Source organism: Haliotis asinina, chromosome 5 (assembly GCF_037392515.1).
Source record: "Haliotis asinina isolate JCU_RB_2024 chromosome 5, JCU_Hal_asi_v2, whole genome shotgun sequence".
Classification (NCBI taxonomy): Eukaryota; Metazoa; Mollusca; class Gastropoda; order Lepetellida; family Haliotidae; genus Haliotis; species Haliotis asinina.
In genome coordinates this window covers 1,942,296-1,967,472 of record NC_090284.1, presented here as the reverse complement: position 1 = coordinate 1,967,472, position 25,177 = coordinate 1,942,296, and the positions used below count along the sequence as shown (strand labels likewise).

Genomic DNA, 25,177 nt, shown 5'->3' with positions numbered 1-25,177 from the left:
TGATGTCCTTGTAAATTGAAAAGGAGTCCCACTGAGATTGAAGGAAATCTACACTTGCTTCATTTAGCACTGTAAAAAAGTGATGAGGTTCAGGGTCTTTGGGTCAAACTAAAACGTCCAGTTTTGGGGAGCATATCAGTATTCAACCCCTGTATCCGCCCTAATCAGAAGTCCGGTTATTGAGAATATTTCAAAATTTAACATCTGAACCCTCCGTAAAGAGAAATCTGGGTATGGAGAATATTTCAGGATTTAAGGCCCATCCCTTAATAGATTTCGATTCTCGATCTGTTACTGACAGAGATACTCAATCAGCTTGGTTTTAGTTATAGCGGATATTTCCTCGACTGGTGAATGACACGTCACTGCAACAACCCCACTTCTGTCATCCGCGACTTCACCAACAGTATGTCATAAAGTATGTACATTGTACATGCGTAAATAGGTATTTTGGACGTATTTATCGTATTTCTTGAAGCTTATAAAGTTGATTAAACAATAGACCTCCTTCTTTATGGTGCAGTTAACCAGGGCACCTGCTGCCCCTACCTGTCGTCACGACAGGCCAGATATCGACTAGAAAACATCTACTTCACGGAGCGGATGAACATAAAGCAGTGTAATTGTTCATATATGTGATATTTCTGATTTTCTGTAGCGTAGACAAATAATTAGAAACGTTAGGTATAATATGCGGTCAATGCATAGGACACGATCCACACACAATATGGAGGTTGTCAAATGTAAACCCGTGTGATTGTACAAATCTATGTTTAGGTCACCCCTTACTGTTACAGCGCTTTCAAAATTGGGTAAATATAAATGTGTTTTTTCGGTTTCACTTTAACTGGGCGCGTGTTTGTCATATACTAATACTCAATTAAAATAATTTGAACATTTACATCTCTATCCTGTCACGCTGTAAGCTTCCCAGATGTCACAAATGTCTGCTGCGTAGAAAATTCACTTTGTGATTACTAAACAGCAAAAAAGCATCAACAGACAATTTTAATAACATTTCCAAGATAAACTTTAGAAATAATAAGTAAAAACATATACATGTATGTTCATTGAACATCAGAACCAAAGTCACTATGGAATTTTGGTCAAAACCAAACTGTCGAGACATTAACAAATATCGTTAATATGGGATATACATACAATTTTACAAACAAAAATATTTTAATTGCACATCATTAACTAAAAGAAAAATGTGGACGTTTCTGGGTTAAAACTATTGACAATCGATTTTTCTTTTTTGTAAATGTAACAGATTCTTGTAATCACCTACCTACGAAGGGCAAAGCAGCTAAAATCCACAATGTTCGAATCATCATGAAGTGTGTTAAGCGAACGAGATGTTGGAGCCTTCAATACTCAGGTGAAATAACTATTGACAATGTCGGTCGTGGTAAAGGCAGGCTGTTGAGGGGCGGGACTTGGGGCTCTAACACCTGACACAGTCCACTGTGGTGTTGCTATGGTGATAATATATGGAGGCGTGGACAGCCATAAAGATGAACGCCCGGATCCCAAGACAGGTGTGCATGTTGAAGACACGCTCTTGCAAATATACCTGTACAATATTATTGCCTTGCACATTAGATGTACAGCAATAAAGGAACGGAAGCCATTACATTCTACCGGATAATCTATATCAGTAGAGAAAAGAACTAATTGGAGTTCAGGTGTTAAGGAATATTTTGAGATAAATTTGATATAAGACGCAAATCAACCCTTTTGGTTTGGGGTGTTCGAATGAAATGTTTGAGAATATTTCAGGTGTCTTTACATGTCTACTTTACCATGAGCTGTACGTGTTCCACTGACGTGATGACACACCACGCGAGGCAAATTTGTAGAATTTGTCCCCTGGAACCCACACTGAAGAGAGGTGACGAAAATGAGTTGATATGGCTGGGAGATATGGTTTTATCGACTACCCGGACGGTGTGACACCACACGTCGACGTCCACGGTAGAGATGGAACATAGGTGAGGCTTCGTCAACAACGTCAGCCTTGGGATGCCGCCTTCTTCAGTGATATTTGTGAGTTAATATATGTCCCACTTTGACTGTTAGGGACATGGCTGGTTCCAGCGTCTAGTTTAGTTTTGTTTATTTGTGAGCAGCATACCTCAGCTCATGGGTTTCACCTAAATGTGAATTGTATTTTAGAAAATTCCAGAGTGTACTTGAGATTGTAAGAAGCCCCTGGCAGTGTTGTGAGAAATCACAAATTGTGATAGTGGGTGGAAATCCTTGGTTTCACCCGAATATGGCGTGGATACGTTAGACAATCCTCCCTGAACAAAATAAATTCAGCCTTATGCTGAAACATTATAATATTGAGAACATTCGTGTTGTTATTGTATGTGTTGTTAGATTTTATCTTTATGTATGTACCAACAGAGCATTGGCATTTTTATGGGAGGAATATTGCTGAGTGCCGTGTAAAACTAAACTCACTCACTCACACTCACTCTGATTTTCCTGTTCTCTATGAGCGATTTTACATGACATAAATTATCTTTGAGAAGATTTTGCACATAAGCTTCTTGTTTGACTTGTAGATGTGAGTTATCGGCCCTTCGTCGTCCAGACGATCTTCTTTGTTGTCGTCCCAAATCCACCATGACAAACAGGGGCCCATGTGGCGGGCGGGAGTACTTACCGCCCTGTCTTGTTTACAAACACCACGTCAGCGAGTGCACACAACACTATATATAACCCTGAGATATGGCCTCAGTGATCTAACATCACTGAACCAATCATGAAAGGCCAATCAGAATGCAAATCTTAAATTGTCAATGCTGAATTAGACAGCGTGTCGGCAGCGAGTTGTCACACCTCAGTGCTTTCTTATTAATGTAACTGTCAACTCACACCACCAGCTTTAACAGTAACTGACTTACAGAACCACGGGCAGCACATACAGACAGTATCAGTACACAGAGGAAACACACACAGAGAGCAGGGTCTTCCACACTACTGTAACTAACAATGTTTTTTGGTTTGTTGTTACCTCCGCACTCATTCCCGCCATATTACCGGTCTGTAAATAATCAAGTCTGGATACGACAACCAAGTGATCAACATCATGAGTATCTATCAACGCAGTTGGGATACGATAGTATGTGTCAAACAAGACTTCGAGTCTGACAACAAGATCCCGTTAGTCGCCGCTTGCGAAAAGCGATTGTCTTTATCTTCGGACAAACGACATGGACAAGCGTAATTATGCAGAGCCTCACACAAGCGATTGGGAGTGACACAGGCAACCTTCAGTCATACAGCTACACACAGACAATCCTCAGTCATACAGCTACACACAGACAATCATCAGACAAACATCTACAGAGACAATCCTCAGTCATACAGCTACACAGAGACAATCCTCAGTCATACAGCTACACACAGACAATCATCAGACAAACATCTACAGAGACAATCCTCAGTCATACAGCTACACACAGACAATCCTCAGTCATACAGCTACACACAGACAATCATCAGACAAACATCTACAGAGACAATCCTCAGTCATACAGCTACACAGAGACAATCCTCAGTCATACAGCTACACACAATCTACAGTCATACAGCTACACAGAGACAATCATCAGGCATACAGCTACACACAGACAATCCTCAGTCATACAGCTACACACAGACAATCATCAGACAAACATCTACAGAGACAATCCTCAGTCATACAGTTACACACAGACAATCCTCAGTCATACAGCTACACACAATCTACAGTCATACAGCTACACAGAGACAATCATCAGGCATACAGCTACACACACACAATCCTCAGTCATACAGCTACACACACAATCCTCAGTCATACAGCTACATACACACAATCCTCAGTCATACAGCTACACACAATCTACAGTCATACAGCTACACAGAGACAATCATCAGGCATACAGCTACACACACACAATCCTCAGTCATACAGCTATACACAGACAATCCTCAGTCATACAGCTACACACAGACAATCCTCGGTCATACAGCTACACAGAGACAATCCTCGGGCATACAGCTACACTGAGACAATCCTCAATCATACAGCTACACAGAGACAATCATCAGGCATACAGCTACACAGAGACAAACCTCGATAGATGGAGGATTGGATGAGCTAACTGACTTGTACCACGCCTATTTTGTGGGAAGCGGGAAAATTTTAAAGTTTTAACGACCGTTTCTTTCTCAGTCTATATACAAAAATGAGTGCACATGTAGAGTGCGACGAGGACATGGGCGACTTGATACTGTCACTGATCGCATCAGTCAGGGAAAATGAATTTCACAACCACTGTAAAACAGAAAAGATTTCATTAACGGTTCAATCTCGCAATTCCACCCGTTCATCGTCCAAACACACGAGTGGCTTCCCCTTTCTCCATGGTGCAAAACTGTTTATAGAGGACGCTGTACAGGAAACGAGTTTACGCATGTCAAAATATTTCAGAAGCGATAAACATGAGAACGATCCTGTTGTAACGTTTACGAATATATAAGCTGTTATCAAGATGTCTTACAGGGATCTAAGAAGTGAGTGCTTTTCATAACCATAACCTGTTTAGTTATACTGCAAAATTCTTAATCTTGTGGAGACAGTGATGGAAAGGACACTTTATATGTTTATTTCTCTAAAAGATCAAACTGAACTATTGGCAGTGTTTACAATGACAGTGTTAAACAATAGTCATGGTCATGGTAACAACATTTTCATATTTACCAGCATTATAGACTGTTCGTGTTTTGGTGGTTTGCTGTGTTATGATCAAAGAAAGAAGGTTTTCCCGAATCCTTTGCTTTTGGATCATTTGTATGCATCGATCGCCTGTGGTCTCACCAGATAGTATAACCTTAGTTGGTTGTAACTTCCAAATTTTGTGCTTCATCAAAACACAGATAAAGGTGTTATGCATGTAATACACAGATAACTTTAAATAATTGGAGGAAACAATCTGATTAATTTCAACAACGAAATATTAATGAGACAGGTGATTGCAATTCAACTTCAAGCACTGAATGAGGAGAAATTCCAGTATCAGTGTCCACTCGACATGGAGGTACATGAACAGTTAGGTGATACAGTTAAAGCATGGAGCGTAAGCTATAAAATTGCTGCATATCTTGTGATCCAAATTTATTTCTTTTCACCTTATTTGTTGTACTTAAGGGAACCAATTAAACAATGCTGATACCATGTTTGTTGAGTAACCTCCTTACCAAAGTGTATATAATGTTAAACCAATTTAACAGGTATTCCACACTAATCAAGCTTTGTGAGTTACACTGATGGAAGTAGCATTACCTTTGAATTTTGTGCACACACATTTTGTTAATGCCTAAAATATACATATTACCGATGTGATGTTTGTATCATTCTTTCTATCATCTGTTGCAGATTTCACAGAGATGATGCGAGCCCTTGGCTATCACCGCCTCATCTCTATGGAAAATTTTCGTAATCCCAACTTCCCTCTTGTAGCAGAAGTCCTCACATGGCTAGTGAAAAGGTACAGTCTACATGTTACTTTTTGCACATGCTTTTGACACCTGAAAAGTTACAATATTTACATAAAATTGTGGAACACTGTATTTGTTCTCATCTCTTTAAACATGACTTCATCATCAACCATTAGCATGTAATTCATGATGTGTTCATATGGTAGTGCATTAATTGTTTGTCCAGTGTTTGCAATTTTAGTTGGGGTTCTGGTCTTGGCATTCCTAATTTTAACAGAAACACTGGGGTTTGTTTCAAGGCCCCTTGTCTTTAGACTTTATTTTGGTCACATCTGTTGCTCTCATTCAGATGTGCTATGAATTGTGTGTTGTAATTTTGTTCCATGTAATAAAAGTCATGTGTTGTGTTTCTGCTCCAGGTTTGATCCTAATGCTGATGTACACCCAGACATTGACACAGAACAGGACAGGGTCATATTCATTAAGTTAGCAGCTGAGTTTATGGTAAAACACGTAAAAACATATTTTGTTGAACTTCTTATCATGCTCACATGAACTATTTCATCAAAGATACACCATGCTCATTGTTAGTTATCAGTGTAACTTCAGACATTATATTTTCCGATCAGGTACAACTGAAGAAGGAATAAATATACATAACAATTTATCTAATGAGTTCAATTAAGCATTCTTTGTAATAATGAGACGGCACTGGTCATGACTGCAACTTCAGATGAGCTGCATGAGATTTGATTGTCACTTGACACCTGTTAGAATCTATGTAATGTACAGCTTGTGATGGATGTCCTGTAACATGGTTATTGCATGTCATGTTTTGTGTTCAGGCAACAAAGGCTCACATCAAGCTGAACACCAAGAAGCTGTATGGTGCTGATGGCTATGCTGTAAAGGAACTCCTTAAAGCAACTTCTGTTCTGTACAATGCCATGAAAACAAATGTGGTCCAATCTTTGGAAAACCCAGATGAAGATTCTGCCAACATTTCATTTGATGTCTCATCAAAGGTGACAATTATGTTGTGTCCAACCCAGTCTATGTATAAACTATCTTCCAGACCTGTACAAATCAATATGGTCAGTAAGTTTTCTATTCAAATACATACTCACATTTTGGCTGCTTGTAGGATTGCCAAATATGCTCCTCACAAAAAAATAAGCAGCAGGAATTTTCAGTGTAATATCTTTATCAATCTCGATAGCGATTTTTACCTGTATGTTACTGAAAGGTAAATACTCAAAGAATACATAACCTTTAGTGACTGTCAACTTGATTTATCTGATACATTGATAATATCACCCAAACACAACCACCCTCACAAACAACATGCAAACTGTGTGGCATTAATGTGCTTCACATGTCACACATGCAGCCTGATCAGTTATGGGTCCAAACGTCATATTTATTGATGACAACGCCCGAGAAAGAGTTGTTAATGATGTTGTTCAGATCAACTACATGACAAATATGGACTGGCCCGAATGGTCACCTGATCTCAATCACACTGAACGTTATTTAAAGTCTTGTTTATGGTCTCCATGTTCATCCCCAAACTCTGGATGAACATGAACAGGTGTTACAGAGAGAGTGCTAAACATTCCAGATCAGCAACGTCTGTAGAAGCCTGCATTTGTGCTCATGGTGGTCATACACGTTGCTGAACATTGCTTCACTTGCCAAAACTGACTTGAACTTTAATTTTAACATTTTGCCCCATGAATGCAGCACATTTTGTGCGACTGTTTCACTGGTACATGCTTTTTGATGATTTGTAAGCCTGTTACGGCACAGTACCATTTCATTTCATTTTGTTGATCATGTGTACATATGTCCCCCTTTCTATTGCATCATTCCATGATTTGTAATTTCAATAAATGAAAATGTAATGACACTAAAACTTTGTGTTGTTTAACCTTTTGTCAGGAGTATATATGTGATAATTAAAGTCTTGGTACTGTCACTTCCGTTACAATCAAGACAGAAAATATACACTATTGAACGTAAATGTTTTCAAAGCCTCCACTTGATTTGCTGACAATTTAGTATCACTGGTTTCATCATCTCAACATTTGCTAAGCCCCTACTTAGTGAGGTGGAACCATTCTGCATGGGCTTACTTGGAAACGTACAGTCAATCATGGAGGGAAAAGTGTTTTTGATATATTTGCTTGTCTTACATTTATATTTGTCAGTGAATTTTTGAGAATTTGTTTGGTTGTTTTACTGCAAGATGCATCATTTCTCCCGTCTGTCAACCACAGATAAGTGACCTCAAAGAAGCACGTCGACTGGCATCAGAAATCACATCAAAGGGTGCAAGCCTGTACGACCTTCTTGGGAAGGAGGTCGACCTAAGGGTAAATGAGATTGTATAGATGTCACATCCTAGTTTCAGTCGATCAGTTAATGTCAGGACTTCTGACTCTGGACATTGTCATTAATGTTCTAAGACTAACTGCAGACTTCAACTGAGTTTCATGCGTGTTGAGCTTACATGATAAGTATTAGTACCTAAAGTATTTCTAAATAGATGGTTTGGGCAGAAATCATTTGACCTGTGTTTGTTTACAGGAAATGCGTGTGATGGTGGTTGGTCGCACACTGGAGATCAATGAAGTGGAGAGCGGTCTACAAGCATCCATCAGGGCTGTTGAGGTTGGTGGCAGATTCCTTGTGACTGGAACTCTACATTGTGTTAAAGAGAAGTAATGATAATTGTAGCACTTAACTGCTGTTTGTGTGTGCTGAAGACTGAGAGTAATGATAGTCATAGAGTATGTAGTCCAGAGAAATGTGATCTGTACAATCCATCACCAGTATTGATCAAATGGACAAATGAGATGAAGTGAATACAGTTGTGGTGAACATTTCCCCTCAGAATGAAATAAAGAAGACTTTGAATATGCTGGACAACGTTGCATCAGATGAGGCTAACTTAGAGGCGAAAATTGAGAAGAAAAAGACGGAGCTGGACCGTAACCAGAAGAGGCTGCAGACTCTCCAGAGTGTCAGGTAGACAGAGGAAATTGAAGTAGTTGCTGTAGATCAGTATCAAAATATGGTTTTATGGAATAGCTGATTGGGAGGTTAGTGGTTAAAACATATGGTAGTCATGCAAGTGAGGGCCAGGTTATACTTGTGAAAGCAGCCTGAAATTCACTCATTCATGCCTATCTAATGGTGAAATCGAATTTTGCATGTGTATTCTGACAAAGTGGAACATAAATGCATGCTGAAAACATATCATTAGAGATACAGGGTCTTCATATAGACCGTTAGAAATCTGTGGAATTAGATATTTGCTTCATTGTGCTGCTCTCAGTATATCTGCTACCTTATGCTGACACTGTGCTGTCTGCAACAGGCCAGCATACATGGATGAGTATGAGAAGCTGGAGGAAGATCTACAGAAGCTGTACGATGCCTACCTCATCAAATTCCGCAACCTCACCTACCTGGAACAACAGCAGGAAGAGTACCACCGTGTCGAAGCTGATAAAATTGAGGTACTGAGGCAATCAAGGCATATGCATACATGAAATCAAACACGCAATACACACACAGTTAGAGGACAACAAACTCAAGGTATTTCCCACAAATATCATTTTGTCAACACAAAGGCTTCCTGACTTGAAGTTATCATACAAATTAGCATATACACAATTAGCTGACAAACCTGGGGCAGCAACTCAAAGCAACAGTTGTGGAAGTATTACTATCCTTGTGTAACGTAATGTACATCGTGATGGAGTAGTCTCCCTTGTTCCCCATGTATATCTGTGTGGTGCTGCTGCAGGAGACGGAGGCAGTGCTGAAGGTGATGGCAGAGAAGATACGTTCCGAGGAGAGGAAACAGCAGCAGATAACCCCAGATGATGAACAGGATGACGACATGTTCGGTCAGTGAGCTGCTGCTGTCACTGACACAGTGTTTTGCTCTAATGTACATAATGTGAAAGCAGTGAGGCTTTTGTTTACAGCTTTTAGTTATAAAGAAAATCATTTGTAGTTGTTAAGTTGTCAGAACTAATTTGAAGAAGTGAAATTCACTATCTCCGTCAGCAGAGTAGAAAGTCTGTAGAGGATATTGTCCTAGGTCCCATGTGTTGGACAGAATGTAAAGTCAGATCTCAGTAATGTCACAGACATGTTGCTGTCACAGCATGTGATGGATGTAAAGTTTGATCTCAGAAACTTATTCACATCTATTCCTGGATGTGGTGAATGTAAAGTCAGCTACTTATCCATATGTATTACTTCCAGGTCCGGATGATGATGATGACAATGAATCTGAGGATGAACAGGTTGAGAAGCGAGAGAGGCCAGTCCACCATCGCACAAGACCTGAAGGTGAGTTGTCTCCCCTAGATCATAAGCTGGTAATCCTATTGCATTCACTTGAGATACATTTTACCATTGTCATTTGCTAGGATGCATTGTTCCATCGTCATGAACTGATGTATGCTATGATGTATGTTTCAGCGGCTACTGGTGCTAGGACTATAGGAAACCGAATGGTGAGGGGAGGCATGAACCCAGACATCAGTGAGGTCAGTTGATTTGTTTCTTCAACAATCTCCAATCAATATTATTGTCCCTTCCATACAGCTCCAAATGAAGCATGTACAAGTTTTTCCGAAGGTTCAGAATCTCACAAGGTTTCCTTTTAAAAAAGATAGAGAATACATTTAGTCAAGAACTAATGTATGCCCTTAGTGCGCAGAACTAATGTATCCACTTACTATCTAGACCTCATGTGTCCACTTACTATCCAGTACTGATATGTCCACTTCATGTCCAGTGCTGATGTGTCCACTTACTGTCTAGTACTGATGTGTGCTCTGTCTTGACTTCAGGAAAGTGGGTCGGAAGGGTCAGGAGACTCTGAGATTGACCTGGATGATGATGACGACGATGATGATGATGACGACGATGAGGAGGAGGAGGTGGAGATGGGGCCAGGGCCTCCAAGGAGACGGACCCAGCAGCCCCAACCAGGACTTGATGATAGTGACAATGACTTCTAATTTCAAGATGGCCTTAAGCATGACCACATTCCACATGGCCTCACTACCTTCCTGCAGTGACAGCTGAATCTCAGTCTTACAGAAAAGAAGCTAAGAAAATATGGGACATATCGATTGCTGACAGTACATCTGTTTACTTTTATAGTTCATGACTTTCCAGCATTTTGAGCTTATGGAGCACATTGTCCTAGAAGTAGGTCTGAAACCATTGTGTTATATTAGCTTGACCGTCATCCTTTGTAGTGTCTAACACCATGCAGTCTAAGTAAACGTATCCTCAGTACTTTTCATTACACTCCAGTACTGAGTCTAACAAAACCTTATGGGAGGTCGCATCAGGTAACCTTTGAGATTCACCAATCAGAACATGGCTAACCAAATCACGAAAGTGAATTTCTTTATCTGGAAAAGGTTTGTACCCGAACAATTCCGAATGCTATATAGCGTACGCTCGCTTCTGGGTGATGCACACGGTGAGTAACAGTGACAGCGGTGAGTAAACAGTCGCTAAAAATGGTGTTTTTGTCAATATTCAAGGATGTCATCTTGCGGAAATATTAGCTAATGGTAACCATGTCAACAGAAACCCAAAAGCATATAAACTGCAGATAAAATAATTGTGTTATATGCGAATTTTTGTTTGTGAAGAGATCTGTGTCAGTGACCTGAATATTTCAAAAGTCCCTCTGATCCCTAAATAGTAGCCGTTGTCTGATTGGTTGAATCTATTTAACCGTCTCACATTTGATTGGACGGTCATTGGTCGCTCAAAGGTTACCCGATACGACCTTCTACTAGGTTTTGTTATAATCAGTGGTGGAGTGTAACGAAATGCGCTGAGACGAAGTTCACTTAGGCTATAACACCATGATATCTCTGGAATATTTCACAAGTGGCATGAAACCTGAAGCATTCATTGCATAGGGACTTGTCTCATTGGTGAGACAATGGTTAACCTCAAAATGTAACTTAGGAGACAGTGTACTGTGTATTAGGTAAGATGCAGAACCATTTTAACAATTGCTTATCATCGTTGTAGTATAAAGCGGTCATTCACCTTCAACGAAATACTTTCTGTTGTGCTGTGTATTGTGTGTCACTTATGAAACTGTTCCTTACCTGCGGTCTCAGCTCAAAGTGGCCAGAATGTCATGAATGATTTTACAGTGATTTAACAACTCCGTCCAAATGAATTCTGTTGTGTGCCTTCTCTGAGAGACTTGCAAAGTTGCATGTGGCTACTACTGTTGTTAATGTGCTGACCCTGTATGTCAGTAGCCTACTGCCAGTAGCTATTGGTTACAGTTCCACCAGCTCGTTGAGTATTCAACATAGGGCTGCAATGATTTGGTTTGATCATCCAAAATCGAATCCAAGGCCATGGTTTGATAATCATTATCCCAATTTCAATTGGATATTTGAATACCTTTTTAAATCTTTTCTACACAGCCACAGAACATGACTTTGACTCTTAACTCAAGCAGTTTTGAGTGCTGAAATAGGGCTGAACGTGACTGTTTGATGCTATGTTAATTATAAAATGACAGTTGTTGTTAGTAGACATTGCCAAGTTACTGATGGATTTCTTAATGAAAAAGGATGACCCTGAATTAAATGAACTTGGATGTTATTACTTGTGTGAAAAATCAAATTAATAATCATCAAATTGAGGGTCCAGTATTGAAGATTGAATCAAATCGAGGTCTGGGTGAACCTTTGCAGCCCTGTTCAACACCCAGAATCATCATTGTTTGAGGTTTTCTTCAGGAATCTGAAATGATTTATATATTTCAGAATATATATCATGATATCTGTGTATGGTGCGTAGTGGAAAACCAGTCATCATGTTTTGCACCCACTTCTAGTGGGAGGCTACAGACTCCACCAGCCTCAGAGAACATGGACCCAGTTGTTTTAAGCAAACATCACCTTAGTGTAACAAACAGCTTTTGTATCATTGTCATTCTGCTTGAAGGGATTTAAGAAAAAGTGTTCACTTTTAGGTTGATGGGAAAGTTGTTTAATTGTTCCTGTTGACATTATTAGGATACAGTAGGGAGGGCAGTTGTTTACAACTATGGTTGTATGAAACTACAGAGTAAGACCAACCATTTGTATTGGTTGAAAGGAAGAGTTCTGACCATAGTCTCACCACAGTCAATGGCATGGGAACATGTGAAACATGCTGACCGGCTTTTTCAAAATATTAAAAATGTATGATTGGATTGTAGCTGAATTTTGTCATTGTTGATCATGACTTGAAGAAGCAATATCATACAAATTTAACAGTATGGAAAATTTGTTGTTGGCCATCATTGGTGGTCAATGTTGTTGAAATCAATTTGAGTTTTGTCACAGAATTCATAAGACTCAGAAAGAGCTGATTCAGAAGTATTTGTATACATACCTGTGATATTAAATACCCTGAAAATCTCTCTCTCTCGTTCATGTATATATGTTGGGGTTTGTTATATATGGTGCTGCCTACCAGCTACCTAAGAGAATAAATACACACTGATATATCTGTGTGTGGTGCACTGGAGTCCAAACAGACTGACAGCCTTCTTTGTTATCAAGTTCAAACAGGTTGGAGACCCTAGTCACGCTTACTTCTGGCACCCACTATGTTTGTATATGAAGAAAGTTAGACATTTGCCATTTGTATCATATGACCTAAGTTCTAGGATTTATTTCAGATTAAATACCTACTCTCTGAACTTCTGTTAACTCTGACAGGGTGTGCCAAACATGATACCAACCTGAACAGTGAGTGAGTGAGTGAGTGAGTGAGTGAGTGAGTGAGTGAGTGAGTGAGTGAGTGAGTGAGTGAGTGAGTGAGTGAGTGAGTGAGTGAGTGAGTGAGTGAGTGAGTGAGTGAGTGAGTGAGTGAGTGAGTGAGTGAGTGAGTGCTCTTTCTGCTTGTATTGTTCTACGATTGTCTTAAAATGGTCAACACATTTCTCCCAGTATATATATAATGTGTATGTTTGATAGCTACTTTTTTGGTGAACTGTGCCCAAATATGTTCAACTGTGTCAAGGTCACACTGATGCACAGTTCCATTTCACTTGTTTTCATGAGTTTCAATGGTTATTTCCTAAACCTTCAAAGCAAAAAAGGTCATGTGCGCGCGCGCGTGCGCGCGCGAGCACTCACACACACCTTCCTTTCCCCCCTTCTCTCCCTCAATATACACATACACTTGCTTCAGAGTTTACAGATAGTTTACAAGGACATATTCATATTATGTTCTCTTAATATCAAATATTTACTTAAGTTTTCTGGATCAAAGCTGTGGGTTTGATCAGCATAATCGGCAGATGCCCTAAGGCGGCCTTGACGCATGTCAAGGCCTTTCAGTTTGTTCCAGTTTTAACTGATTTGAGCCACTGAAACTGTCGACACATCTTTCTCAAGGGTATTGAGTTGAATGTCTATTGTCAGTAGTGTTCATTCTTTGTATCAAATCTGGGCTATCAATGGTTTGTTTCGTTTAGATCCTCGTTTGTACAAGGTACACATTTCTCGAACATCCTTTGGGGGCATACACCATCACACATTCATCAGTAACATGGGCGTGGTCCCAGGTCGTGCACGCATGTCACGTGTTTGATACACATTCAGTCAATGCTGGTAGAGATCCTATCATGATGGGAACGCAATCAATATCGTGAAATTACAACATTACAACGAAGACAAAGGTAAGTTTGACATGACAGACTATTAGCTTTATTTGTCTTCTTTTTTTGTAAATAATATTTTATGTCTGAGTCCCTGTTGCCTACAGAACCAGAGACACTCCCTAAACCTGATTTTAGTCTTTGGGTTGGTCAGCGAATACAAATGGCATCTATTCCATTTTCATCATATATAAACATATTCCGGCGAATTAAGTCGCTAAAAACTGGGTGCCAAACGTACGTTGAACCGATAAGATGAGAGATGGCAAATACACTAGAGTTTGTGGCACCATTGCAGATGCAGCTTGTGTAGTAACACGATTTGATGACAGTGGCCTTGAGGACAGAGATATACGGTTGAGAGATTTCCTCAAATAATTACTCGTATATGAAGATGTACCGATGAATCTCACTTTTAAAAAGGTAAATCGAATAGAGTGAGATTAAGATTGCGGATCCTCATAATTTTGCCTTGCCAGTTAAACATTTAAATCTCAGAATTTCAATTTAGGATAAAAGTTGTTTAACAAACGATCGTAGTTTCAAATCGTTTTATTTGTTTGTATTATATGGGTTTATGCACACTGAGCGAAACACGGAGAGCAGGTAGGTTGGTCTACGTTAACGTTCATCATCTAGCGCACGTGGATTTGTTCCACTGTTCCAAATACTGCGCTTACCCCTTTGTGATGCAAACCAATGATAATTTGAATGTTAGATCGTTTATTAAACAACTTTCATCCAAATGGAATAAAATTCTAAGGCTGAAATTCAGTTGGCAAGGAAACATGAATTCTAAATTCTAAATTTTAATTACCCTTTATTTGGTTTACTTTTTTGTTTAAAGCGAAATTCATCGGTACGTTTTCACTGCAAACAGACCATAGTAGTGAATGATATTTTACGAATGTTTTCATTGTCGTTGATGCTGAAGACTGGTTGTAGCTTTAATATGATTACGTGCGGTACCTCTAGAAATACTGATTAAAACAAACGTGTCATTTTTTCACATAAACAATTACTATTACTGTTGATTATTGACGACGTATGATGACAAAGAAACACGCATAGCTTGTGGTGTTGTTACGTTTTTCTTAAAATATGTCAGAAACAACTGCCCCGGGAAACTCAGTGGACGAGGGGGCTACACATGTACAAGCGGACGACGAATCAATAATTCTCTCCGTCACGTGTTCACCACAATCCATAGGGACTGCACGAAATGTACACACCTTAGTTTTACCCTGTATACATTCATACGTTATTTGGGCTATTGTAACATAAGCAGTATTATTAAAGAAAAATCTGTCTATCTCCCGGGACGTGGAGAATGATGTTAACATCCAACTCAAGTATGAAATGTTTGTGCAAGTCAAGTCTAGGTTGACTAAGTTCTTGGTCTGAAACTTAGAGTTTGTCTTGACACCTTTTGGACTCTATGTATCTTTAGTTTGTACTTAAACGTTTTTGAATAATGTATCCTATATCTAGGGCTTTAGTATGCCTTAAGCGGTGTTTTTATTTATTGAGGTAAAATATAAAAATCTATCGAAGGGTTTTTTTTTCGTTCATGGAGTTTTTCATGCTGATTTACTAGGCATGTATGCCAGTGATACCTTCACATAGACACACATGTTGGATACTTAGGTAAAGGTCTGTTTTAACTCTTTTTCTTTGTTTGTATCCAATGTTTACATAACACTAAATATCGTAATTCCCGCCAAAATCGAGTTACTCCCCTTGCAGCTTATGCAAGGTGCCTATTTGTGTCACTGTATTTCATTGGGGATTGGTTCCTAAAGGAAATGAAAGGGTGACGTCCATTGGTCAATAGTGTCTATATATGTCGCTGCGCCCGTCTCTCGGCCTCCTCTCTTTGAGAACTGTGTTGGAGGTGAGTGTGTGGAGAGAATCGAGGTGAACCTGATTTCATCCACTTGACAAGCTGTCATCTTTTGTGTGAGTGTTTGTCTTATATAACAATACCGAAGCAGATGTTTGTCACATATATTTAACGCTGAAACATTTTAAATCGCAACATTTCATGACTAGATTTGGCGCCATTTGGTTAATTGTTGTAGATCTACATACAACGTTATACTCCGTGCACACCATGTGCTCGCCTAGTATACATACGTTTATAGACTACAACGATTTACTTGTTTTGAATTAATTACATGCTTCATCATTGTCAGTCAAGTACTGTGGTGTGTTCTGAACACATCAGCTCCTACTAAATACGGCCATATAGTATAGATCTATACCCACTATACAGAGCGAGGAGTAAAACGAAACTTGTTAAGGTGAATTTAACAAATAAGCAGCTTTCATTCACAAGAAATTGTACCCGATGGAGGAATGTTTATCCTCAAAATTATATTTACGTCGTTTAGGCCTGTAGATTCAATATGTACACACAGATGTTTTGTCATTTTTTTATTTCTTTTTCAAATCGCACGTAGCAATAGCCCAGCTGTATGGCGGCGATCAGTACTGAAGGTTTTGAAGGTGACGCTGCCTCCTAAGTAGGGCTGTAGTTTGTAGTTCAAGGTCTGAACTCATTATGTCATGTGTGTAGCAAAGCACATGTTTTAGTTCAATAAGTGTTCCAACTAAAAAAGAGGTTAGTCACCTCCACCACATGCTGTCATCGTGTGGACCTGAACTTGATGAATTATGTAGGACAGAGATACAGTGTACAAGATTATACTGGCTCACACTGCAGACAGCAACTGCAAGATATGTGTCACAACCAGTAACGTAAGTCAGCAGTACTTGCTATCAAACACCATCTACTATCCTACTATATGGCCTCCGTTGCCATATATCTTGTAACTGTGTCACAGGCACCTGTTCAAGTTATAGCCAATGAAACTGCTGCTCAAATCATGATTAAATTCATGAAGTGTACTACTGCATGTATGTAGCGGAATGAAGTCTGTTAATCATGATGTAGTTACGTCATGATGTTTTGCTTGTCTGATTGGGACAAATACTTAACTTCTCCAGGTATTTTAGATAATTTTGTAAGCACAAAGGTAGTTATGTACTGAGACTGCTAATGCTTGCAGATCTCATACCTTAGGTTGGGAAAAAGTTACATCAGTGATTTGTGTTGGATTTAATACCAAATGGCCTTGTATAAATTATGAATAAGATATGGTGTAAAATCTTATGTTTGAAAATGCTTAGGAACTGAAAGAATGGCATTTTAATATATACTATGATCCGATGAAATCGCACTGTCTTCAAAATTTCTATATTTCAAAAACAATCAAATATGTGAACATCTATCTATCTGGGTAAAGCAATTGAAGCAACATCAGATCACTGCAATAACATGTGAAAGTGGTGTTAAAGTGATTCCCAAAATGGATCGTGAAACATTTCGCCAAAACACAAAAATGTGAACGTGGCTGAATGGGAGTGTTGAGATGCACAATTTGTGCATGCATACCTGGAAAATTAAATGTGGCATGTCAGAAACTATGGTCAGTACGATAGCTGCTGTTCCGATGAAGACACAGCAACATGCCAAGATTGACACACGAATACAGAGAACGTGCCATTGCCGTAATCCAGGAGGGATTGTCCAGCAGAGCCATTGGCCGAAGGTTTTGATGCCATCATTCCACCATCACAAGACTGGCCCAACATTTCCAACTAACAGCGTCAACCAGGAATCGACCAAGACCAGGGCAGAAACGTGTGACAACGGCTTGACAAGACCGACACATTGTCCGACAACATCAGCAGGATTGCACATTGCCAGCTACCCGTGTTGCTGCTGCTGTGAGAGGGAGGTATGGGAACATCAGCGTGTACACTGTTCGTCGCTGATTGCACTCAGCCAGACTTCATGCCAGATGGCCGTATGTTGGACCAATACTGACTCAATGCCTCAGACATCACTGTTAAAGCTGGTCAAGGCATCACTGACAGTGGCGAATTCAACGATGGCAAGGGGTCCTGTTCTCAGACAAATCCAGGTTTCATCTAAGATGTCATCACGATCTGCTCACGTTTTTACAAGATAATGTTTGAGCACATACAGCGGGCGTCTCTATGGACTTCTTACGTCATAACAATGTGCCTGTGCTTGAACGGCAGCTCTCTCCCCTGATGTTTCACCAATCAAGCATCTTTGGGACATTATTGGCCGCCGTCTCCAACAGGATCTCCAAATGCAAAATCTCTGTCAACTGGAGGCAGTATTGCAGCGAGAGTGGCAAAGGATCCCACAAGCGACAATTCAAAGGCTTATCACCTCTATGCGACAGCGTTGTATGGCTTGTTTTGATGATGGGGGAGGACACACACATTATTGACTTTTCAGTGTTTACCCCATGTGCTGTTGTATCACTTTAATTCAATTTCTTACAGTCTCTGTGAGTTGTTTTGCTTTACTTGTATTTGTAATTGTAATTGTTCATGATGACATGCATCACTTGATCCAGATGGTAAATATGTTCTGCCGACAGTGACGAAGTGACCATACAGACAGCCACCATTATGAATCTGCAAGAGGATATTAGGACAGATGATCCTGAGATCTACGAACTCATCCGCCTGGAGAAAGAACGGCAACGCAAGGGGCTTGAGATGATAGCATCAGAGAACTTTGCCAGCCGCTCTGTCCAGCAAGCCTTGGGTTCCTGTCTCACAAACAAATATTCCGAGGGTCAGCCTGGACAAAGGTAGGTTGTACAGCCAGTCAGCAGTCTCCAAGTCAACACACTCCAAGGGTCATGGTAGAGAATCTGTCAGAGGAAATCAGAGTGATGTAGTGTTCTAGTTGTAATATGAAACTGGAGTGTCTTCATCAGTACCGAAAGTGTAATTCATCTGGTATTTTAGAAATGCCTAAAAATATCTCTTCAAATAGGGTGTGGCTGGTGTTGAAAAAATTCATATGCTTCTGGAGAATCAGAAGATTATTGTAATGACAAGGTTCACAAAACAAATGCTTCTTTTTTAAAACAGGTATTATGGCGGCAATGAGATCATTGACAAAGTGGAACTGCTTTGCCAGAAGAGGGCAAGGGAGGCATTTGGTCTTGATGCTGACCGATGGGGCGTGAACGTACAGCCTCTCTCTGGCTCCCCAGCCAACTTTGCTGTGTACACTGCTGTTGTGGAGCCTCATGGGAGGATAATGGGCCTCTACCTGCCGGACGGCGGACATCTTAGCCATGGCTTCATGACCCAGAACAAACGAGTGTCGGCCACATCTGTTTTCTTTGAGTCCTTCCCCTACAAAGTAGACCCTGTAACTGGCCTGATCGACTACGACAAATTGCGGGAAAATGCTCTCATGTTCTTGCCGAAAATGATTGTTGCTGGTGAGGATATTGTACAGTGTATCCAGGAAAATCTGTTATGAGACTTTTAATTGTATGCTGTCAACACAATTATGTAACTTTTTCAGACAGAAGTTGACAAGTACCAAACTTTTGTCAGTTCATTGGATGATTATTCAGTTTTTTATAGCTCTTAAGCATCCTCTATTGAGATCACATTTAACTGTCAAAGTATTTGATTTGGAGTTACAGAAATAAGTATAATATTCGTTTGATCTTGTGTATGAATTTCTTCTTATGTTGAGTGATGCCATTGTGGGATAGTCTGCTGCCTGGACACATGAACTTCCTGTGAGCTAAACACTACGTCTTGGTAAAGGTTTTAGTTGTTGTTGCAGGTGTAAGCTGTTACTCACGGAACTTGGATTACAAGCGTTTCCGGGAGATCGCTGATGAAGTGGGAGCCCTACTGCTTGCTGACATGGCTCATGTGAGTGGGTTGGTGGCCGCCGGAGAGATTCCCAGTCCCTTTGACTACTGTGACATCGTCACCACGACAACACACAAGACCCTGCGTGGTCCTCGCTCAGGGATGATCTTCTACAGAAAAGGTATTGTCAGAAAGAATGACAATAATATTTGATAATTTAATCTGTTGAGCCTAGTATACCAGCAGGTTTGGAAGGAAAATTAACTATGTTGGTTCATGTCTGAAACAACTCCGTCTCACTTAAGAACTGTCACGATAATGATAATGTATTGATATGTGTAATAATCACACAGCTTTTATGAATACTCCACCTATGTGACAACAGGCTCTTAATGATTGATTCTTGAGCAGAAAATTCACACGGTGAGTATCAACCATTGTTGTTTGGAGCAATGTATGTATGGTGTGGAGTCTGTGAGTCTGAGGTGATCATGACAAATGACATTGCTCAAAACTAGGTTGAAGCATTTGTCAGTTGACATATCCCTGAGTGAGACTGGTTATTTGCAGGAGTGCGAAAGGTGCTGAAAAGCGGGGAGAATGTGATGTACGATCTGGAGAAGAAGATCAATGAGGCTGTGTTCCCTGGTTTACAAGGAGGCCCTCACAACCACCAGATAGCAGGTAAACAGTTTGCCACCTTTCTGTCGGATGTTAGAACAGTTTAGACCTTGCACATTAGATTACATCATGAACAGCAGGCGGCAATAAAGGTGCTAACTGTATGCATGGACTAAATTTGTTGGCTGTTAACAGGGAGTTGATATTTCTTGGTTAGTAACATGGTGAGATGGATTCATTGGCAGGTTACAGTGGAATGAATTGTTTGTTGACAGGATATGATGGGGTGGATCATTAATTTGCAGGTTATGATGGGGTGGATGGATCATTTGTTGGCAGGTTTTGATGGGATGGATCATTTGTTGGCAGGTTACAGTGGGGTGGATCATCTGTTGGCAGGTGTTATAGTGGGGTGGATCATCTGTTGGCAGGTGTTGTAGTGGGATGGATCATCTGTTGGCAGGTGTCTTTATATGTGGATCATCTGTTGGCAGGTTTTACAGTGGGGTGGATCATCTGTCGGCAGGTTAGAGTTGGGTGGATCACTTGTTTGCAGGTTGCATTCGGTCACATTTATTGCAAGCAGACATGAAACAAAATTTAAAATTCCATGTCACAGGTTTATTGTTATCCAACCTATGGTTTTTATATCAGTACCAATACAGTAAATATCTCCTCCTCCCCATACAGCTGTTGCTGTAGCCTTGAGGCAGGCAGTCACACCTGAGTTCAAGCTGTACCAGAAACAAGTGATGGCCAATGCCAAGGCCCTGTGCACTGGACTGCAGAACAAGGGATACACAATCGTTTCAGGTATGTGTACGCACAAAGAACATATGATATTCCATTTTAAAATTTGTCCAAAGCACTACATGCTTATCTTCAGCTGACCAAGATATTTACATGCCATGCTACCCTGATGGTGTTAATAACTGCTCCTGTCAATCACTTATCTGGTCCTGCAATACGTTTTGGCCTTTCTTTATATGTCTTCAGTGTTTGGATCTGTGTAATGCTTGTTCACCAATCCCAGATCATTTTCATAAATAAAAATATGTTTAAATCATATGTCTTCAGTATTGCTGATTGCATTGTTGAACGAACACAACAAACAGTAATGAGTTGTAACGTGACTGGAGTCCAGCACTACCTAGTCAAAATCACAATCATCTGACCATAAAATATGATGCTTTCAGGTGGAACTGACACGCATTTGGTATTGGTTGACCTCCGACCCCAGAAATTGGATGGTGCACGTGCGGAGAAGGTGCTGGAGGACGTTGGTATTGCCGTAAACAAAAACACCTGCCCTGGTGACAAGAGTGCTCTGAAGCCAAGTGGACTGCGTATTGGCACGCCAGCACTTACCTCAAGGGGATTGAAGGAGGAAGATTTTGACCGCGTTGTTGAATTCATACATGAAGGTGGGCGCAATCAGTTTCCTCATAATGGTTCGCATGTGTAGCAGTATATATTGGTTGAAGGGTTCCAACACTCTGTCTGTTGATGCTAGCATTTCATTTTAATAGGGTTTTGATTCTCATTTGTTCAGTGTAGGACCACTGGGCATTGAAACAGTTTGCATAAAATGTTCCCAATATGTGAACCTTTGTCATTAGACCATTGAGGTGTGTTGTCACAGGATCTTATAGTTGGTACTTCATAGCAGAATACTTGCAGTCCACAAAGAAACTCGAGCACTTTGATATCTAGGAAGGCAAGTGGGTTGTCATTTGTTTGTGTTAACCTCTCATAAGGAGTTGCTACACACAGTGGTAATCAGTACCAGGTATGTCAGCTTTGGAAATGAATAATAAGGAAGCCAACGTGCAGTGTCTGTCTGTTTCCATGGTGACAGCTGATAAGAAATGTTTAACAGGTGACGTTTCAAGAGATGGCATCTCTTTATTAGGCTAAGGTTGTGTAGAACTGTGAATAATGTAAACTTCTTGGCAGAGTGCCATATTTTCACAAACTGTCACATCAATACCAACATTATGTATTTTACTTGTTATATGAAATAGGATCCCCAAAATCTTAGATGGTATGTGCATCTTTTCCCAGTAACCTAACTCTGAGCACTTCTGGTTGCAGCCATTCTGCTTACTCAAGAAGTTGTGAGTTCAAGTGGCCCAACATTACGCGAGTTCAAGACCAAGCTGTCTACAGACCAAGAAGTAGTGAACAAGGTCAAGGCTTTGAAGAGCCGTGTGGAGGAGTTTGCCATCAAGTTTTCACTTCCTGGCTTTGATGACTGGTAGAGTACAAACGTAAGCAAGACAGGGAGTACATGGCCTGAACATGGAGAAGAAAAGTTCAATGCAGCCTGCACTGACCATGGACAAGCTCTGGCTGTTGATGATTATCTGTGTCCATGTTGACCATCCGTCTCGCTATCCTTGTGCTTTGATAACATGGACAGTGTCACATCATGAGTCATCAATTCCTGTTTTAACATACCATCGTAAAATATGTTTAGTATTTGGAATGAAAAACATTGTCATGAAGTATTTCAACCCTTTCTGCTGAGATTGGAATGCAGCAATACTGGAAAGGGCTGTATCTCAGACTGAAGCATGTCGTTTGTTTCCTCTTGATCTTTTTGAGTGCAGTATGAATGATTTGTTGCCAGTTGGGAGAGAGTGTGTTATTGTTAGTGATGTATCCATCTGTATTCATTGATCTGCTGAGTCAGTGGGGATCTGCCTTTGTTTGGGTTAAGGTTTGTTGTAAGAAACGGTTTTTATCACTTACGTTTTCATCTTGTTCACTACATTTTAAGTGCTTTCATACCATTTTTATCATGCAAATATGTACATATGTGTTGTTGGGAAGGGTTTGGAAACTGCTTCTCCTTCCATCCAGTTGAGGAAACATTTAGTTGACACTCTAAATGTTCTGAGGTATACAAGTATGGAACCCTATGTTCACAACAAACCTACACATAGAAATCCGTACTTAACACTTGGTTTATTAGTTTTGAAAAGCGAGAAATGGATTGCTGACACATGCTTGTGATTGCAGATGGGATATATAATCCACATTGTTTGAAAAAATATTTGGTAAATTTTACTACCCTACTTGGTGCAATTACAGATCACCATGTTGCTATCATGTACAGTTGGAGGGAAATGCTGCACTTGCTCCTGCCACGGCTTTATCTGCTGTGCTGTGGACAACCAGTGCTAAGTATCCCAACATTGCTGCATTCATGCTGTGGGATACATGTTCTTCTCTTCCTTAATGGATTAAGTATTACCATTTTTAAGAATAAAATCAAGTATTATATGTGTATTTTGTGTTATAAATTCTATCAGGGAACAAAGGTAGCCGTGGTGCTGTTGTTTCCTCAACTTGCCAGCATTCCTCTCTGATTAAACACACAACTACAGGCATTTTCAGGGTGCTCTTCAACATGACCAACTGGATCAGTTCTATGTAAATCTGCATAGGTTCAAGTGTTGATTGGCTGGTTTTGAAATACTCAAAAGGTGTCTGTTGATCAGACAAGAAATATACTTGCACCTGAAGCCAGCAATTTATGTAAAAGTTTCTTGGAACCTTTTGAAAGTAGTGCTGGAAAGGATTAAGCCCATGGGCAGAGTTTAACTGTTTCCTCACAAATATATCGTGAGAATCGTATTGAATGTTCCTAAAATTAAGGAAACATTCATTTCTCATTTATTACAAGTAGTCTTTGAAGTTGAGATTGTTATGTGCCATTGAAACTTGACATTGAATGATTGAGGGATAAATCAAAGCTTCCTTCAGCAACAGCTGGATAATCAAATGTTTACATAATTCTTGAATTGGGCTCCCAGCAAAATACTGATGCAATGTCTCAGAACAAGATCTTACATATGCATCTTAACATCAGAATGTAATCACTACCGTTTAGGAACTGTGTTATGGTAGTGATTCATGTTGTGGACAGACAATGGTTTGTATTCGTGTCTGTCTGACATTTAACCCATGGTAAGCAGATCCAAGTGAGTGAAAGGGATGCAAGTTTGCACAACCAATGGCCAATCCTCACTAGTCATCAGGATTGAGTAAGAAAATAAAGTACTTTTGAAGAATACATGTTTATATCAGGTTCAAGGGGTATCATTCACACACTGCCTCTCAACCTAGACACACCTCATGTAGGGCTGTCACAATAACCTCAAAGTGTGTGAGTAATATATTTTAAACTTATCTTGCCAAAACAGATTGGGAACTAAGAGATTTCACACTGCTATAAAATTTGGAAGACTTTACTAACTTCATGATTTGAATGTGTGCGATGCTGCTAGAGATACACACAAGTCAGCTGGTCCAAGAGCAGCTGTAAAAGGTGGGAAGGACCTGTGGCATTTCCTTGACAGCAGCAACTCTGATGAGGGAAAGTATGCATGGCACAAGGTGCCATTCTGATGTATGTTTAAGGGTAGATTATATTTCTAAAATAGGTTATAAATTAAGTCTTTGAAGGGCATTTAGAAGTGAAATACATAAGAATGAAGATTTTTTATGGATATCAACTTCTTTATGTGAGAACACAACATTTCGGAGTTAATGCTCACTCCATCAGGTGATTGAGAATGGGGTACAGAGCTTTATTTA

At 40.0% G+C, this 25,177-nt stretch overlaps 3 protein-coding genes across 7 annotated transcripts in view; 2 read left to right on the top strand and 1 right to left on the bottom strand.

The window, feature by feature from the left end:
* Positions 1-1,430, bottom strand: part of LOC137283565 (uncharacterized) — a 34,465-nt gene extending 33,035 nt beyond the window's left edge. For 2 of the 4 annotated variants that reach the window (XM_067815133.1, XM_067815132.1), the window contains exon 1: positions 1,292-1,380. In XM_067815133.1, coding sequence (XP_067671234.1) covers positions 1,292-1,337 — 46 coding nt within the window. In that variant the 5' untranslated portion in view covers positions 1,338-1,380. Of the gene's footprint in view, positions 1-1,291 lie in introns of all 4 variants that reach the window. The other 2 variants (XM_067815130.1, XM_067815134.1) reach the window with 2 other exon arrangements.
* A 3,009-nt stretch (positions 1,431-4,439) lies between these two features.
* On the top strand, positions 4,440-12,976 carry LOC137284267 (clusterin-associated protein 1-like). Its single transcript, XM_067816014.1, has 12 exons — positions 4,440-4,572; positions 5,435-5,546; positions 5,916-6,000; positions 6,342-6,521; positions 7,776-7,871; positions 8,086-8,169; positions 8,393-8,526; positions 8,879-9,020; positions 9,311-9,413; positions 9,778-9,864; positions 9,997-10,064; positions 10,371-12,976. The coding sequence occupies exons 1-12, from the start codon at positions 4,551-4,553 to the stop codon at positions 10,539-10,541; spliced, it is 1,284 nt and encodes a 427-aa protein (XP_067672115.1). The 5' UTR covers positions 4,440-4,550; the 3' UTR covers positions 10,542-12,976.
* A 3,096-nt stretch (positions 12,977-16,072) lies between these two features.
* On the top strand, positions 16,073-23,860 carry LOC137283246 (serine hydroxymethyltransferase, cytosolic-like). Of its 2 annotated transcripts, none has more exons than XM_067814673.1 (8): positions 16,073-16,180; positions 18,703-18,918; positions 19,205-19,563; positions 19,920-20,132; positions 20,522-20,635; positions 21,263-21,385; positions 21,769-21,996; positions 22,667-23,860. In XM_067814673.1, exons 2-8 carry the CDS (start codon positions 18,734-18,736, stop codon positions 22,831-22,833), a joined length of 1,389 nt encoding a protein of 462 aa, XP_067670774.1. In that variant the 5' UTR covers positions 16,073-16,180; positions 18,703-18,733; the 3' UTR covers positions 22,834-23,860. The 2 variants fall into 2 exon arrangements, with proteins under 2 accessions (XP_067670774.1, XP_067670775.1); XM_067814674.1 differs by having other exon boundaries at positions 16,089-16,115.
* The last annotated feature ends 1,317 nt before the right edge of the window (positions 23,861-25,177 follow it).